The sequence below is a fragment of the Macaca thibetana genome, chromosome Y (genome assembly GCF_024542745.1).
Source record: "Macaca thibetana thibetana isolate TM-01 chromosome Y, ASM2454274v1, whole genome shotgun sequence".
NCBI classification, from domain to species: Eukaryota; Metazoa; Chordata; class Mammalia; order Primates; family Cercopithecidae; genus Macaca; species Macaca thibetana.
Window position 1 is genome coordinate 9,151,987 of NC_065599.1, and position 15,126 is coordinate 9,167,112.

Below are 15,126 nucleotides of genomic sequence, written 5' to 3' on the forward strand. Positions count from 1 at the left end.
AGCAGTTTGGGAAGCCAAGGCAGGTAGGTCACCTAAGGTCAGGAGTGACCAACATGGTGAAACCCTGTCTCCAGTGAAAATACAAAAGTTAGCTGAACGTGGTGGCACGTGCCTGTAATTCCAGTTAGTTGGAAGGCCGAGGCAGGACAATCGCTTGAACTCACAAGACAAAGGTTGTAGTGACTCCAGCCCGGGTAACAGAGAGAGACTCTGTCTCAAAAAAACAAGGTGGTATAGCACTAAATTTCCATGTGTTAAACACAGTCTTAGTGTTAACCATTATTATTTTACTAATTAAAAACTTCTGGCTGGGCATGGTGGCTCACAACTGTAATCCCAGCACTTTGGGAGGCCGAGGTGGGCAGATCATGGGGTCAGCAGTTCGAGACCCATGTCTGTACTAAAAATACAAAAATTAGCTGGGTGTGGTGGTGTGCGCCTGTAGTCCCAGCTACTTGGAAGGCTGAGGTAGGAGAATCACTTAAGCCCGGGACGAGGCGGTTGCAGTGAGCTAACACTGTGCTACCGCATTCCAGCCTGGCAACAGGGCAAGACTCCTTCTCAAAAACCACAACAACAAAAAAAAACTTCTATATCTAAGTGTATTGAATTCACTGTGGTCAGAACTCTCTATAAAAAAAATACTATGGTTTTCTCACTTTTAATTGTATATAAGAGCACTGTCTTATTTACAATGTAAGTATCGTATACAATACAAACTTGACTTTGACTCAAGTTGTGGTTCTCTTTTTTTTTTTTTGAGACGGAGTCTCGCTGTGTCCCCCTGGCTGGAGTGCAGTGGTGCGATCTCGGCTCACTGCAAGCTCTGCCTCCCGGGATCACGCCATCCTCCTGCCTCAGCCTCCTGAGTAGCTGGGACTACAGGCGCCCGCCACCGCGCCCAGCTAATTTTCTGTATTTTTAGTAGAGACGGGGTTTCACCGTGGTCTCGATCTCCTGACCTTGTGATCCACCCACCTCGGCCTCCCAAAGTGCTGGGATTACAGGTGTGAGCCACCGTGCCCGGCCCTGACTCTTAAAAAGTATAACCTTCACGTAAATATGTTTCCTTCCTTAGTAAATAGTGATAATTGCTTTGCCGATATCTAGTTTTATTGTGAGTCAATGAGATGTGTATTTGAAATAACTGCGAGAACTATAAATCCTTCTTTTCCTTGCATGAAACCAAAACAACTTAAACATCAATCACCATCAGAGATGAATTACATAAATTGGAGCACATTGAACTGCAAGTTATGTAGCTAATAAATAGAATTATACAGATCTTCATGTGCTGACAGGTGTGTTACTAAGTACAAAACAAAGTTAACAATATTATATTTTGTACATTTTCATTTGTGTTTCTGAAAAATAAACTCTTTTGAAACTACCTACTTTACCACATAAATAAATTAGTTAAATTAACAAAAGAAGCGTTTTTAAAAAAGAAACTCTTGGCCGGGCACGGTGGTAGCTCACACATGTAATTTCAGCACTTTGGGAGGCTACGGCAGGTCATCACCTGACGTCAGGAGTTTTAGACCAGCCTGACCAAGATGGCGTAACCCGTCTCTACTGAAAATACAAAAATCAGTCAGGTGTGGTGGCAGGCACCTTGAATCCCAGCTACTCAGGTGGCTGAGGCAGGAGAATTGCTTGAACCCAGGAAGCGGAGGTTGCAGTGAGCTGAGATCGCACCACTGCACTCCAGCCCGGGGAACAAGAGCGAGGCTTTGTCTCAAAAAAGAGAAGAAACTCTTCTCTCTATGCAGATTCAACGGAACAAAAAAAAAAATCTGACCTTCTAAGCAGGGAGTTTAGGTAGAAACTCCTACAATGTGATTGAAAATATTCTCACCCAGGGAAATACATAAGCAAAGTTAAATTTGTATTTATTAATTAAAGATTTATAATGCATGCTGTTGTTAATTATATTCTAAGCCTTGGTTTTTTCCTTAAAATGAACTAAATTTTATATTATTATCTGTTATTTTAGTTACACCCACCTCCCACTCTGAGTTTCAGTTCTATGTAAGATCTGAAGAGAGCTACTCACTTTACGGCATTGATGCCGTAAATGATCTGGGCATTTAGTACTTAGTAAAATACACTCAAATTTCTCTTCTTACATTGTGATCTTTAAAACTATACCTTCCTTAGAATTCAACAAAAATAACATTAAGCAACCTCAGTGTTAGGATTATGAAAATCTTTTTAATGCATGCATTTTAAATATAAACTTGTTATGGCATTAAATTGCCTTCCTATTACTCTGAAGTTTCGGTTTTATTTCACATATGACTAAATAAAACTCATCTAAACAAAGCATAAAGGAGCATTTAAAAGACACATCTAAAAATTTTTTCTGAATTAATGTTCTCTGACTAAAACGATTTTAATTATATCTGACAACTAAATATGTTAAACTCACTGGATCAAAAAAATCCATCACAAGTTAATTTTTCTAAAACATCAAATAAAATTTTAAACTGAAGTATCATTAATGAACAATACAGCTTTATAATTTAAAATACTCACTAGTTATTGCTGTGCCTATGTAATACATTTCAGTCAAACAGTCTACTATCTGTCTGAGATTCCTTACACAGCCAATAGCTAATGCTACAAGTAGCTCAAAACCAGCATTGATGGTAACAGGTGAACTACAGACTGGAACAGCTTGCTCAGCTGGCAGTTCTCCGCTTCTTAAATATTGCAGGTAAACTTTGGATGCAGGAAAGATGAAATCATCAATTAATTCCTAGTAAGTTAGAAAAAGACATTAGATGTTATTAGTAGAAAATATAGGTTAGGAAAAACATGTCTCTTCAAAGGAAATACTTTAATAATTATTTGACATAATTAAATATCTCATTATATATCTCAAAACAAAACAAAACTCTATAAAAACCTCTGAGAACAATTAATAAATGTAATCAGTTTTCCAGATCAGATTTTTTGAAGTGATTTAAACAATTTTATACCAAAGAAAAGAGACATTCTAAATAAATTTAACTTCTTTAATCAGATATAAACAGAAACAAATTCATTTCAAATAGGAACAGAATGCATCAAAGTTATATTCTTTTTCTTGAATTGAATGACATACAAAAAGCTCACCAAGAAATACTGTATAAAAAATGAAGTTTTGCAAGATGGAAATTTCTCTCATTTAGAAATCTAGTCAAGAAAAACTGAGATTATTCAACATGAAAATCAATCAATGCTGCTTACTGACTTTTCATACCACTTTATCAAAACTCTGATTTGTAATTACAAAATCTCTTCAAGTGAGGTACATGTTTTAAAGTTACTCTAACCTCTTCAGAGATCCTTTTTAAAAGAGAAGTGGGACATGAAAAAAGAAAAAACATCCAGATTATGTCTCAAAGACATTATACAGAGTTCAATCAGATACATTTGCTAACAAACATTTATAAGGTCATGATAAGAAGTTCATTAACAAAATTCAGAACCTACCTTAGTGAGGCCGGGTGTGTGGCTTACCCACTTTGGGAGGTGGAGGCGGACGGATCACTTGAGGTCAGGAGGTCAACACCAGCCTGGCCAAGATGGTGAAACTCGGTCTCTACCAAAAATACAAAAATTAGGTGTGGTGACACATGCCTGTAGTCCCAGCTATTTGGGAGACTGAGGCAGGAGAATCGCTTGAACCTGGAAGGTGGAGGCTGCGGTGAGCTGAGATGGCACCACTGCACTCCAGCCTGGGCCACAGAGTGAGATTCCATCTCAAAAAAAGAAAAAAAAAAAAAAAAAAGTACTTACTTTAACGAGATTAGCACCTCCTTTTTCACAACCAAAGTGATACTTTTTCTCCGAAGTTTGAAAGGCCAGTAACTCTTTTGTTACCCCAAGGTGGCCTTCCAGTATCAGTTCTTCAACACCTGTTTCACCTGTGCTTTTAACATTATCCTGAAAAAGGAAAAATATTATAGGCCCAACTATAACATGGAGATAGAAAAGGACAGGGAGTTAGGAGAACAGAGAGCTAGAGGGAAATGAGATCTATACAATTTCCCCAAGCCGTACAAGTGGTTTCCTATTTCTTTTTTAGAAGTCTCTAGAACAGTAAATGTAAGCAATTTTGCTCCCACAAGACACAAACATATTTGGGATTTACAACCACGGGGAAAGGAGGTTACTACGGCACTGAGTGGAAGAGGCCTGAAACACTGCTCAATATCCTACAATGCACAGCAAAGCTCCTCCCAAAAAGGAATTATCTGGGTACACAATGTCAATAGCCAGGGTTCAAAAACCATGTTCTGTAAGTAAGCTTTATAATCTACTAGAAGAATGCTAACCTGAAGCCCAAAGCCATATACTTCAGAAATATACTCTCATAGAACTCTGTGAAATAAGACATCAGATGGTTCAGTGAAAATACCAAGCTCTCAAATTTGATCTTTTAAAAAGTCTTCAAATGCGATAATTTCCCCAAAAAACACCAAAGTGAAAGAAACGTAATTATCAGCATTCCAAGTTTCAAGAAAAGTAAAACATACCGAACAAAACTAGCTATGTGTGTTTCTATGAATCTAAGTTACCAACTCACCAGTGAAAAGTACACATTTTGTTTGCATTCATTCTCAGAGGCATTTTGAGAATTTATTCTCCTAAGTCATCAAATAAAAATAGAAATTAAATAAGATTCCAAACCTCCTTTTAATAAGACAGCTGATTTGATTGTGACATAATAAACTGAATACTATTCAACTTACCCGAATCCTTTTGAGCCAATCAATTTCATTGATAAGAAGAACTTCTGCATTGGGTATGTTAATATTGCCATTGTAAGCATAATTGAGAAGGTGCCGTAAAAGTGTGAAATAATCACCTGAATATTTACCCCTCTCTCTTGCTGTGCTCTGAAATATTAAATTAAAACAACATGAATTCACAAGTCTATACTCAGAGTCCATATAATTTTTTTTAAACCCAATTGGCAATACTTAATGACAAAAACAGTAAGCTCTTTATTTTTCCAAGACATACTATATTTGTCTCAAGAACTGTAAAAAAAGTCTATAAATAGTAAAAAACTATAATACTGCATTTATTAATTATGCCTTTTTAAATATAATAAAAGCTATCTAGTAACTTTCTGAATGTCTGTCATGTTAAGAATGCATTATACTGATAAGTTCATCTGAAAACATCTCACCCCCAATATGGTAAACAGTAAAGTAATGAAGAAAAGCAGAGGCCTGTGTCCCATGCAACATCTGGTGCACATTAAAAAGAACTGCTCCTGTGCCAACTGACGAACAGTTCTGAAATAAAAGCACAAAGTAATTCATGAACAACAACAAAATAATTCCAACACTGATGTATCTTTAATAGGATGTATACATCAACAGTAAAATACAAGGTAACCCCCATTTTAGCATTTGGCTAGCAACACAGAATAAATGAGTTTAAAATATTTGACAGGGAGCTAATCCTCAAATTGTCACCTAGAGACTGGGAATATTACTACTTACTATTTATTGTTCAAGTTTCTTAATGTATGATTTCTTAGATCTTCTAATACTTACTGTGAATCAGGGGTCAGGGTGAATCAGGTCAAAGGTAAGCATCAATCAATAAAATATAAGCCTCTTATTTTGCAGGACATATTTTTAACAACCTCTCTAGGAAATGTCTGGAAACACCCTCTAGATACTATACAAAGGTGCTATGCATTAAGCTTCTATATATCTTTTTTAGCCTCCCCAGAATCACTTTCAACGAACTGTGCATTGGAGCAAGCAACTCATAGATATGTAACATGGGTAAAGATATGTCTGATTGTATCAATGATTCTCAAATGTGATTATCAGACCAACAGCATTAATATCATTTGAGAACCTCTAAGATATGCAGCTTCTCAGATTCCATGCAATGCTTACTGAGTCATTAACTCTGGGAAACAAACTCAGAATCTCCCTCTCTTTTTCTCTCTCTCCCACCCCTCACCTCCCCCAAACTTTAATCAACTGAACTTTTCAAGGGCTTACAAAAGTCCCTCCTATTTATGAAACTCACAGATGGGGCTCAGAAATCATCAAACTATAGTATCAAAGAGTTCCACATGTATGCCTTTCTTCACAATTTTCTGAAGAGATGGTCCAACTGTGTTAAATTCCTAAAGGTGTCTGAGACTCTAGATTTTAGGATATTTAGCAGCATTTCCAGCCTCTCACCACTAGATGCCAGTAACAACCTTACTAATCCCACTTCCAGTTATGAACCAGGCTTAAAGTCAAATCTAAAGTAGTATCTATTGAACCATATAAAACATGACCTATATAAAACAATCACATGGATTGTCCGTTATCTCTATGAGCTCTTCATACATAATTGTTCTCCTTTTTCATCCTGCCTCGGCTACACCAACCTTGTTATGTTTTCTAACAAGCTAAGTAGGCTTATGCCAGGGATCTTCATACTTGTTGATCCTGCTGCAAACTTACGTGATTATTCCCTTATTCGTTCAATTAGGTATTTACTTGAAAGTCACCCTGGCAACAAAGTATTTTGTGATTGTCCTATATAAAACCAAACTGTACTTTATAACGAACGAATCCTGCCTCATGCATTTTATATGGAATCAATAACCTCACTTAAAAACAAAGCAAACAAAAAGCTTCATATCATATCCACTAAAACAAAAACCTAACATCTAGGAACCCAAATTAGGAGGTTAACATACTATTTAAGTATTTTAAGGAAAATTTTTAAGGCCCAAAAACGTATGAACTCTGAGATCAGAAAACAATCAGTGCTTCATAAATTACACTGAAAGCAAAGCTACAGGACAGATACTTTCAAACCCTCCAAAGAAAAACTGACAGGACCCTGGAAATCAACAATTTATATCAACCAAGCAAACACTGAGCTGAGAGAGAATTTTTTTTTTTTTGAGATGGAGTCTCGCTGTGTCGCCCAGGCTGGAGTGCAGTGGCCAGATCTCAGCTCACTGCAAGCTCCGCCTCCGGGGTTCACGCCATTCTCCTGCCTCAGCCTCCCGAGTAGCTGGGACTACAGGCGCCCGTCACCTCGCCCGGCTAGTTTTTTGTATTTTTTAGTAGAGATGGGGTTTCACCATGTTAGCCAGGATGGTCTCAATCTCCTGACCTTGTGATCCACCCGTCTCGGCCTCCCAAAGTGCTGGGATTACAGGCTTGAGCCACCGTGCCCAGCCGAGAGATAATTTTTAAAACGGTAGGAAAGTCTTGGTGGTGTTGCCATACCACCTCCCAGGTGCAGCTGAAGCCTTCATAACTGCAAACCACGTTCCCAATGTGAGGCCCTGATCCCTGATTCTGGAAGGAGTAAAGAAGACCTTACGTGCTAATTTATTGTGTCTTATGTCTAGGAGTTACATAAAGAATTGGTGAAATACACGTATCTCTGTTTTGCCTAACTCGGAACTCACTCATGGTTGAAAATGCCAGGCATTGGTCACAAACATCTAGGTTGCTGGGGGCAAAGTATACGGTTAACCCATAAAACAGACAACTTGCAAAAGGGGGCAAAAGCTGGAGAGATCTTTCTTTTGGAGAAATCAGGATATTCAAAAGCAGTGAAATACACTAAAGAATTTAGAAAATCATGCACATGCTCATGACAGGAGATATTCTCAAAAACATGTAAAACTGTTAGCCCTCAGGCTTATTTACAACTTTAATGTGAGAAAAAAACGAAGGCTGAGGCAGAATTATAAACAGTCTCCCTAAGTATTAAAGGGGTGTGTTAATACAGATCCAGTTTTAAAAACTGACAGTTTTTATATTATACTCAGTCAAAACACTGGTGCAATGCAAGCTAAGCCTTCAATAACTAAGAAGACACCTTGGAGAAATGAAGAAAACTTCCAGAGTTAACACATTGTAAGATTTGAATATAGTTTTCTAAAAAACAACAAACAAACAACAAAAAAACACAAAACAAACTGGAAAGTATGACCAATGTGAAATGAAAAGCAGAAACTGAAAATGTCCTGAACTTTATACACAAAGACTATAAAAAACCAAGTTTTGGCCGGGAGCGGTGGCTCACGCCTCTAATCCCAGCACTCTGGAAGGCCGAGGTGGGCGGATCATGAGATCAGGAGATCGAGACCATCCCAGCTAACACGGTGAAACCCCGTCTCTACAAAAAATACAAAAATGAGCCAGGCATGGTGGTGTATGCCTGTAATCTCAGCTACTCGAGAGGCTGAGACAGGAGAATCGCTTGAACATGGAAGGCATAGATTGCAGTGAGCCAAGACTGCGCCCCTGCACTCCAGCCTGGGTGATAGTGAGACTCTGTCTTCAAAAAAAAAGAAAAAAAGAATTAAGCCTAAAGAAAAAAAAAATAGACAAATGATAAAAGAACATGAGAGTATCAATGAGACAAATTATAGAAAAAAATATGGACTATCTAAAGATAAAAAAGCACAATGACGAAAATGAAAAGTTCATTAAAGAAGTATAACGGCACGTTTGAGCAGGTAAAGATTAAGTCTGAAGAAATGAAAATTGAAATAACCCAGTCTAAGAACAGAAAAGAAGAATTTTAAAAGTGGGAAAAACCTAACAAGTACACAGAACACCATGAAGTAGACCAATGCATGCAATATGGCTGTCCCATAAGTGCAGAAGGAGAAGAGGCAGAAAGAATATCTGAAGACATAAATGGCTGAAAATTCCCAAACTTGATGAAATATCTCAATGTCCAAATTCTAGAAGGGTAAAAACCTCCAGGGAGAAGTTAGTCAAAGATAGCCAGCCACACCAAGAAAATTATAGTCAGTCAGTAGCCAAGACAATTGTAAAAACAGAAAGGGAGAAGCAATTTGTCATGCAGAAGGGAGTCTTGATCGACAACAGTCAGCTCAGAATGCATGGAAAATATGGAAGTCATTTGTTATGTAGAAGGGAGTACTGATTAACAACAAACAGCTCAGAAAGCATGGAAAACACAGAAGCCAGAAGGCGGTAACAAAGTGTTAACAGAAAAAAGCTATCAAACAAGCAATCTGTGTCTGGCAAGTGATACTTCAAGCAAAAATGCCTAGATACAGAAAAGCTAAGAGAATGGGTTACTACCCCTGCTCTACAAGGATTGGTAGGAGGAAACCATCAAGTTAAAATGAAAGGACATTGGACAGTGATCTTAAGCCACAGGAAGAATTAACATTGTAAAGAAAGCTGCTATTACTATTACAAAACTGGCAAAGGTAACTATTACTATTGTACTTCTGGTAGGTAGCTATTTTACATAAGACAATTACAAATCCATTTTAACAGACACTCTGGATACAGATATACTCTGAGATAACAACATAGATTAGGAAGGATGGAAAAGTACAAAAGCAGCTTATTTATATACTGTTGAAACTAAACTTCATATTATTCAAACAAGTTAGCCTTATTCAAAGTAGGCTATTTTAAGTTTAGGATATTAACTGAAGTCCCAAATATAATTAATAAAAAATATAAAAAATACAGAAAAGGAAATAAGCACATTTTTAAAAAACCAACCAAATTTTTAAAATGAGCAATGGAGGAATTGAGGATCAAACAGTATAGAGAACATGCAGAAAACAAGCAGGTAAATGTCAGAGTAAGCCATTCCTTGCTTGTAATAACTTTAAATGTAAGCTCTGTGTGAAAAGGCACAGACCAGTGAAATGCACTTTTAAAAAATGGATTCACCTATATGATATTTATGCAAGTCTCACTTTAGGTGTAAAGACACAGAGGTTAGAAGAAGATGTTACAGGGTTCTGGGAAGAGACCAACAGTGAACTACAGAGCACTGTGAATCTGTCTCTCCGACTAGACAATAGGTGCAGTTGGTAGAATCGTGTGATATAATTATTTTGGAACCCTACAGTCTATCTGAGCGTTTACAGCTTTCAAAAGAAGACTTGGATGGTAAACTACAATTAAATTTGATCAATTTCATAACTTAGCTTAACAGCAGCTACCTATGCTCCATCAACTACCACTGTGGTATGCTGCCTTGCAAACACTTCCGGAGCAGCCTGCAAGAGCCAGGATGGACAGAAAGAACCCTGCCCTCCAAATCTCAGGAAGACTTGTGCACCAACTGTCACTTCTGATTAAGATGGTCCGGACGGAGGTGGGCAGTCATTGTTACATTCCCCAACCATTTTGCAGGAGCTTCCTCCTCCTGCTGAAGCAACTTTCAGGGGATTAAAAGAGCCAGAGCATTTTCCTCTCTCATTTTTGCATTCAGATTTGAGCAGCTAGAAGAGGGGAAAAAAGCACACCTAAAGAAAAGGCACTTAAAATTATCAAGTCAGGAAGAGAGAGAAAAAATAATAAAGAAAAGTGAACACAGCCCAGGAACCTGTGGGAAACCATCAAGCAGAGCCTACCTACACATTTTGGAAGTTCAAAGAGAAGAGAGAAAGAAACAGAGTATTTAACAAAACAGTTGTCAAGAATGTCACAAATTTTAGGAAATAAACACCCAAGAAGCCCAAGAAACTCCAAGTAAGATAAACTCAAAGAAACACACACAAAGATACACGCTAATTAAACTGTCTAAAACAAAGACAATCTTGAAAGCAGCAAGAAAAGTGACTAGTCATAAACTAAGGACTGTCACTGATAATCAGTGGATTTCTGGTTTTTTTTTTTAAGATGGAGTTGCGCTGTCTCTCCCAGGCTGGAGTGCAGTGGCGCAACCTTGGCTCACTGCAACCTCTGCCTTCCGGTTTCAAGCAATTCTCCTGCGTCAGCCTCCCCAGTAGCTGGGATTACAGGTACCCGCCACCAAACCAAGCCCGGGAATTTTTGTGTTCTCAGTAGAGATAGGGTTATGCCATGTTGGCCAGGCTGGCCTCAAACTCCCGACCTCAGACTACCCACCTGCCTCAGCCTCCCGATTGTCAGCAAATTTCTTATCAGACACCTAAGAGGCCAGAAAGCAGTGGCCTAACATATTGCAAGTGCTGTAAGGATAAACTGTCAAACAGAAATCTTATGTCCAAACAAACTGCATCAAATGTGAGAGAGAAATTATGACATTCCCAGATAAAAGATGGAGAAGTTTACCAGTACACTACCCTTCGAGAAATGCTTTATGGCATACTTCAGGGTGAAATGAAAGGACACTGGACAGCTGTTTGAAGAAATAAAAATTGAGGTAAAGATAAATATATGAGCAATTATGAAAGCTATCCAAGCTTTCAACAAAGTGCAACTCCACTATTTGTTTTCTACATGATTTAAAATACTAATATATTAAAAGACTATCACCAGCTTATGTTTTTGGACATACAATACATCAAAGTGTAATTCTGAGAACTGAATAACTGACATGACAGGGTCTGAGCTATTAAGGAGCAGGGTTTTTGTATGCTACTGAAGGTAAACTAGTGGGACTTTAAAAGTGTTATAACTTTCTTAAATTGTTATTGTCATAGTAACCACAAAAGGAAATAGTAACAAGCAGGTAGGACGCTTTCTGCATAATACCCGAGAGTCCTGCTCTTACCTGAGGCAGCTGCCCAGCCCTGCATCATGGGACCATGGCCCCAAGCCCACACTGGCCCAACAGGGAGTAAGCGTGGAGAGCCAAAGGCACACAGTATAGCAGTTTCTCCACACAACTTCTTCCGAACCTGTGGCCACGAAAGCAGAAGAGGTTCATCTGTGCCCAGTGCCTAGTAGAGCAAGGAAGTGGTGGCTAAGTGGAGATGTAACTGAAACAAAGTGTTGGCCAGCCGGCACAGCATCTGCCCCAACCCTGTCCCTCCCTCCATGGTTGCCCAGCAGTTTGAGGTTGAAATGATCGTTGACAAGACAAGAAAGGGAAGAGAGAGTATTTAGTTTGATGGAAAGGCAATGACAACAAGGACGATACTTGGGAACCAGAGCCACACCTCGTGAACTATGAGCAATGTATTCATGATTTTAACAGATGCCACACTGAAAAAGAGAAAGAAAACACACTGGCCAGAATAGGTAGAACTTCTTCAAACAATGCCAGAAAAGAAATCACTAGCCCTACCAAAACCAACTTTTCTAAGAACTAAGACGCTAGCGATTAGCAAAGACTACAAGTCCAAAAGCAGCCAGTTGTCTGCTGCCAGCCAGAACTTTAGGAGAAGCACAGCTTCATCTCTCTCCAACCCAAATAATATGTAGCTAGTAAATTCAACTATCAAGACACTTGCACCTCAGAGCCCCAATAACACTAGGAACAGAGTGGGTGGCTTTCAGGAACCTGAGAAACTGGACCCTGTTGAGCCAGATCAGCAGGACACAGTGGTGCTCAAGGTGGCAACAGAGAAGCCAGGCAGAGCTTTATCAGATCCCAGGGAAGAACAGGTTGGGATGGAAAAACAGGCTGGGATGGAGAACAGGCCCCAGATCCACCCACTAATGCGTCAGATGTCTGGCCTGATGACTGCTGCCAGGGCCACAGGTTCAGGTAACCAGGAAGAAAGTACATTGCTATTAATGGATCCATTAACAGCCCATGGAGCAGCAAACACGCAAACATCTGTTCCAAGAGTGAGAGGTGGGAGAAGAAAGGTTATTGATGACAAGCCGGGTGCAGTGGCACATTCTTGTAATCCCAGCATTTTGGGAGGCCAAGGTGGGTGGATCACCTGAGGTCGGGAGTTCGAGACCCACCTTACCAACACGGAGAAACTCCATCTCTACTAAAAATAAATTAGCCGGACATGGTGGCACATGCCTGTAATCCCAACTACTCGGGAGGCTGACGCAGGAGAATAGCAGGAACCCGTGAGGCAGAGATTGCAGTGAGCCAAGATTGTACCATTGTACTCCATCCTGGGCAACAAGAGTGAAACTCCAGAAACTCCATCTCAAAAAAAAAGAAAGAAAGGTTACTGATGACAGAAGAGACCAGCCCTTTGTCAAGAGGGTGCATTTCAGCACAAGGCTAACAAAGTGCCGACAGATACAGAGACACTGTGATGAGGACTAAAGATGACTTCACTCAAATCCTGCTATAAACTAGATCAACAGAGACTAACTCACTAAATACAGAAGTAATGAAAGAAATTCGGGGTCCTCTGAATAGGCCTGCTGCCAATGACAGCAAGCTCGTGCTGCTTAGCGCAGTTGACAGCGTCTTTGGCTGTGACCTTGATTTTGTGTTCTTTGTGAAGCATTTAAGAAATGACAGAAAAAGGGCAAGCATTAAAAGAGTGGATACTAGCAAAAACTTTGTGAATACTTTCATTTAGTGTAAGAAGCCTATTGTTTTATCAGTTAATGGCCCAGCCATTGGACTAGTCACATCCATACTGCCTCTTTGTGATATGGTTTGGGCTAATGAAAAGGCATGGCTTCCAACACCTTTGGTGTCTGGAGGCGTGTACCAAAGGCCTGGTCTCTCAGGCGTTTTGGACTGCAACTTTCGCCCAGGAGGTTATGGTTCAAATTAAGGAGCTTGCCTTCTACATCCTGTTGTGCTTGAGGAATAAAAAGTCCCTGTGTACTGTTAACATGAAGATTGGATTGGAACAGGTCAATGAGTGTGTAAACAGCTGAAGAAAATCTGGGGCTTGGCACAAGGGATAGAATCTATGTTAAAGTATGTGTAGAGGAAAATCTATCAAAATCTATCAGTTTTGATTGTCAGTCTGTCTGCTCATGACATTAGAACTGGGCTGAGCAGAATACATCATTAGCTGCAAGACGCCCTAATCAGCCTCATAGCCTGAAACAAGTTCACCCATAGTTTAACACTTGGAAGCAGGACTGGAAATACCCAAGTGATTTATTTAGTATTACAAGGCATTTTTAAGCACTGTGACTTTAAAATAAATAACGACAAAGCTTCTTTACCCAATTGTCATTATTTTATGCACATATACACCCAAATATAAAAGCATACTGGTAAGCAGTAGACTGTTCTTGGAAGCTCTAATTTTTATCTATAGCCAGTGACCCAGTGCTATATAAAAGACCAGAATTGTGTTTTATTACTTTTGGATGACAGAAAACTCTGAAATGATGTTGGTTTTTCTTTCTTTTTCCTCCTAGAATGCCCCGAGTCTAAAGGGGTAAGAAGCAGCCTCCCCCAAGCAGATACACAGAAACAACTGAGATATTGCCTTTGTCTTTATGAAGATACAAAATACATCAGAGAAAGTTCTAAATCAAAAGCCTTATTTTTTACAATAAATATTTCTGATAAAAAATACACTGATGATCATTCCCCCAAACCAAACATATGCTTAAGATTCACACTGACATACCAACTGATTTTCCTTTCTTTTTAAACAGCTTGTTGTTATGCAGTTAACGTGAAGAAACCATTATCACTCTAGAATAAAACTTATTGTGCAGTATTAATCAATCATGGAATCGTTTAGATATTGCTGTGGGATTTTTTAAGGAATCAGAGAGACTGATGGGGTTCAGGAGGGTATTTATTATTTAGGTGCACTGGCCCAGTTGGATTAACATCCAAAGGACTGAGCCCTGAACAAAGAGTTACCTTTTAAGCATTTCCTGGGGTGGGGGAGATCTGTGTAGCAGGAAGCATATTACAGAAGTGAGAAACAATGACAGCTATTCAATTAATTGAGGCATGCATTACATCATTTCTTACTTAACGAATGTTTTGGGACTTGAGTGTATCTGTCTAGTGACCTTGCAGCTGCACAGCTAGAGAACCAGGGTCCTCACCATGCCTGGGAAAGGAGGAAAGATTAGGCTCACTAGCCACAGAAAAACAGGCAGTTACTTTTTAAAGGACTCCAGCTCTTTCTCTTCCTTAGGGGAAACTGGGTTTTCTTACATACAACTGAGATTTTGCTTACACTCTCTATTTTCTTTTAATTCCTGTTCCAGTATAAACATCTGTTATAAGGTTTATAAAGTGTAGTTTTTAGGTTCAGTTGGAGTATTTTTATTTAATAGGTTAAAATTCTTGAAACACTGTTAAATGCAGAAACTCCCTTCAAAACAAAACAAACTACCTTACATTTGGCATTAAAGTTTCTTGATGTCTGCTTTTATGTGTACACCACCTCCAGGAAACTACATATTCAGCTATCCAGAAGCTCTCTGAAGCCTGTCTTCTTGGTTTTCTAAGGAGGTTTCATTACATAGGCAT

General features: G+C 39.0%; 1 protein-coding gene across 8 annotated transcripts in view; it reads right to left on the reverse strand.

The window, feature by feature from the left end:
* USP9Y (ubiquitin specific peptidase 9 Y-linked) overlaps positions 1–15,126 on the reverse strand; it is a 211,175-nt gene that overhangs the window by 43,898 nt on the left and 152,151 nt on the right. For all 8 annotated transcript variants that reach the window (XM_050777802.1, XM_050777798.1, XM_050777799.1 and 5 more), the window contains 4 exons: positions 5,186–5,294; positions 4,743–4,889; positions 3,787–3,933; positions 2,539–2,761 (listed from right to left, as the gene is read on the reverse strand). In XM_050777802.1, the coding sequence (XP_050633759.1) occupies positions 2,539–2,761; positions 3,787–3,933; positions 4,743–4,889; positions 5,186–5,294 (626 nt within the window). The remainder of the gene's footprint in view (positions 1–2,538; positions 2,762–3,786; positions 3,934–4,742; positions 4,890–5,185; positions 5,295–15,126) is intronic.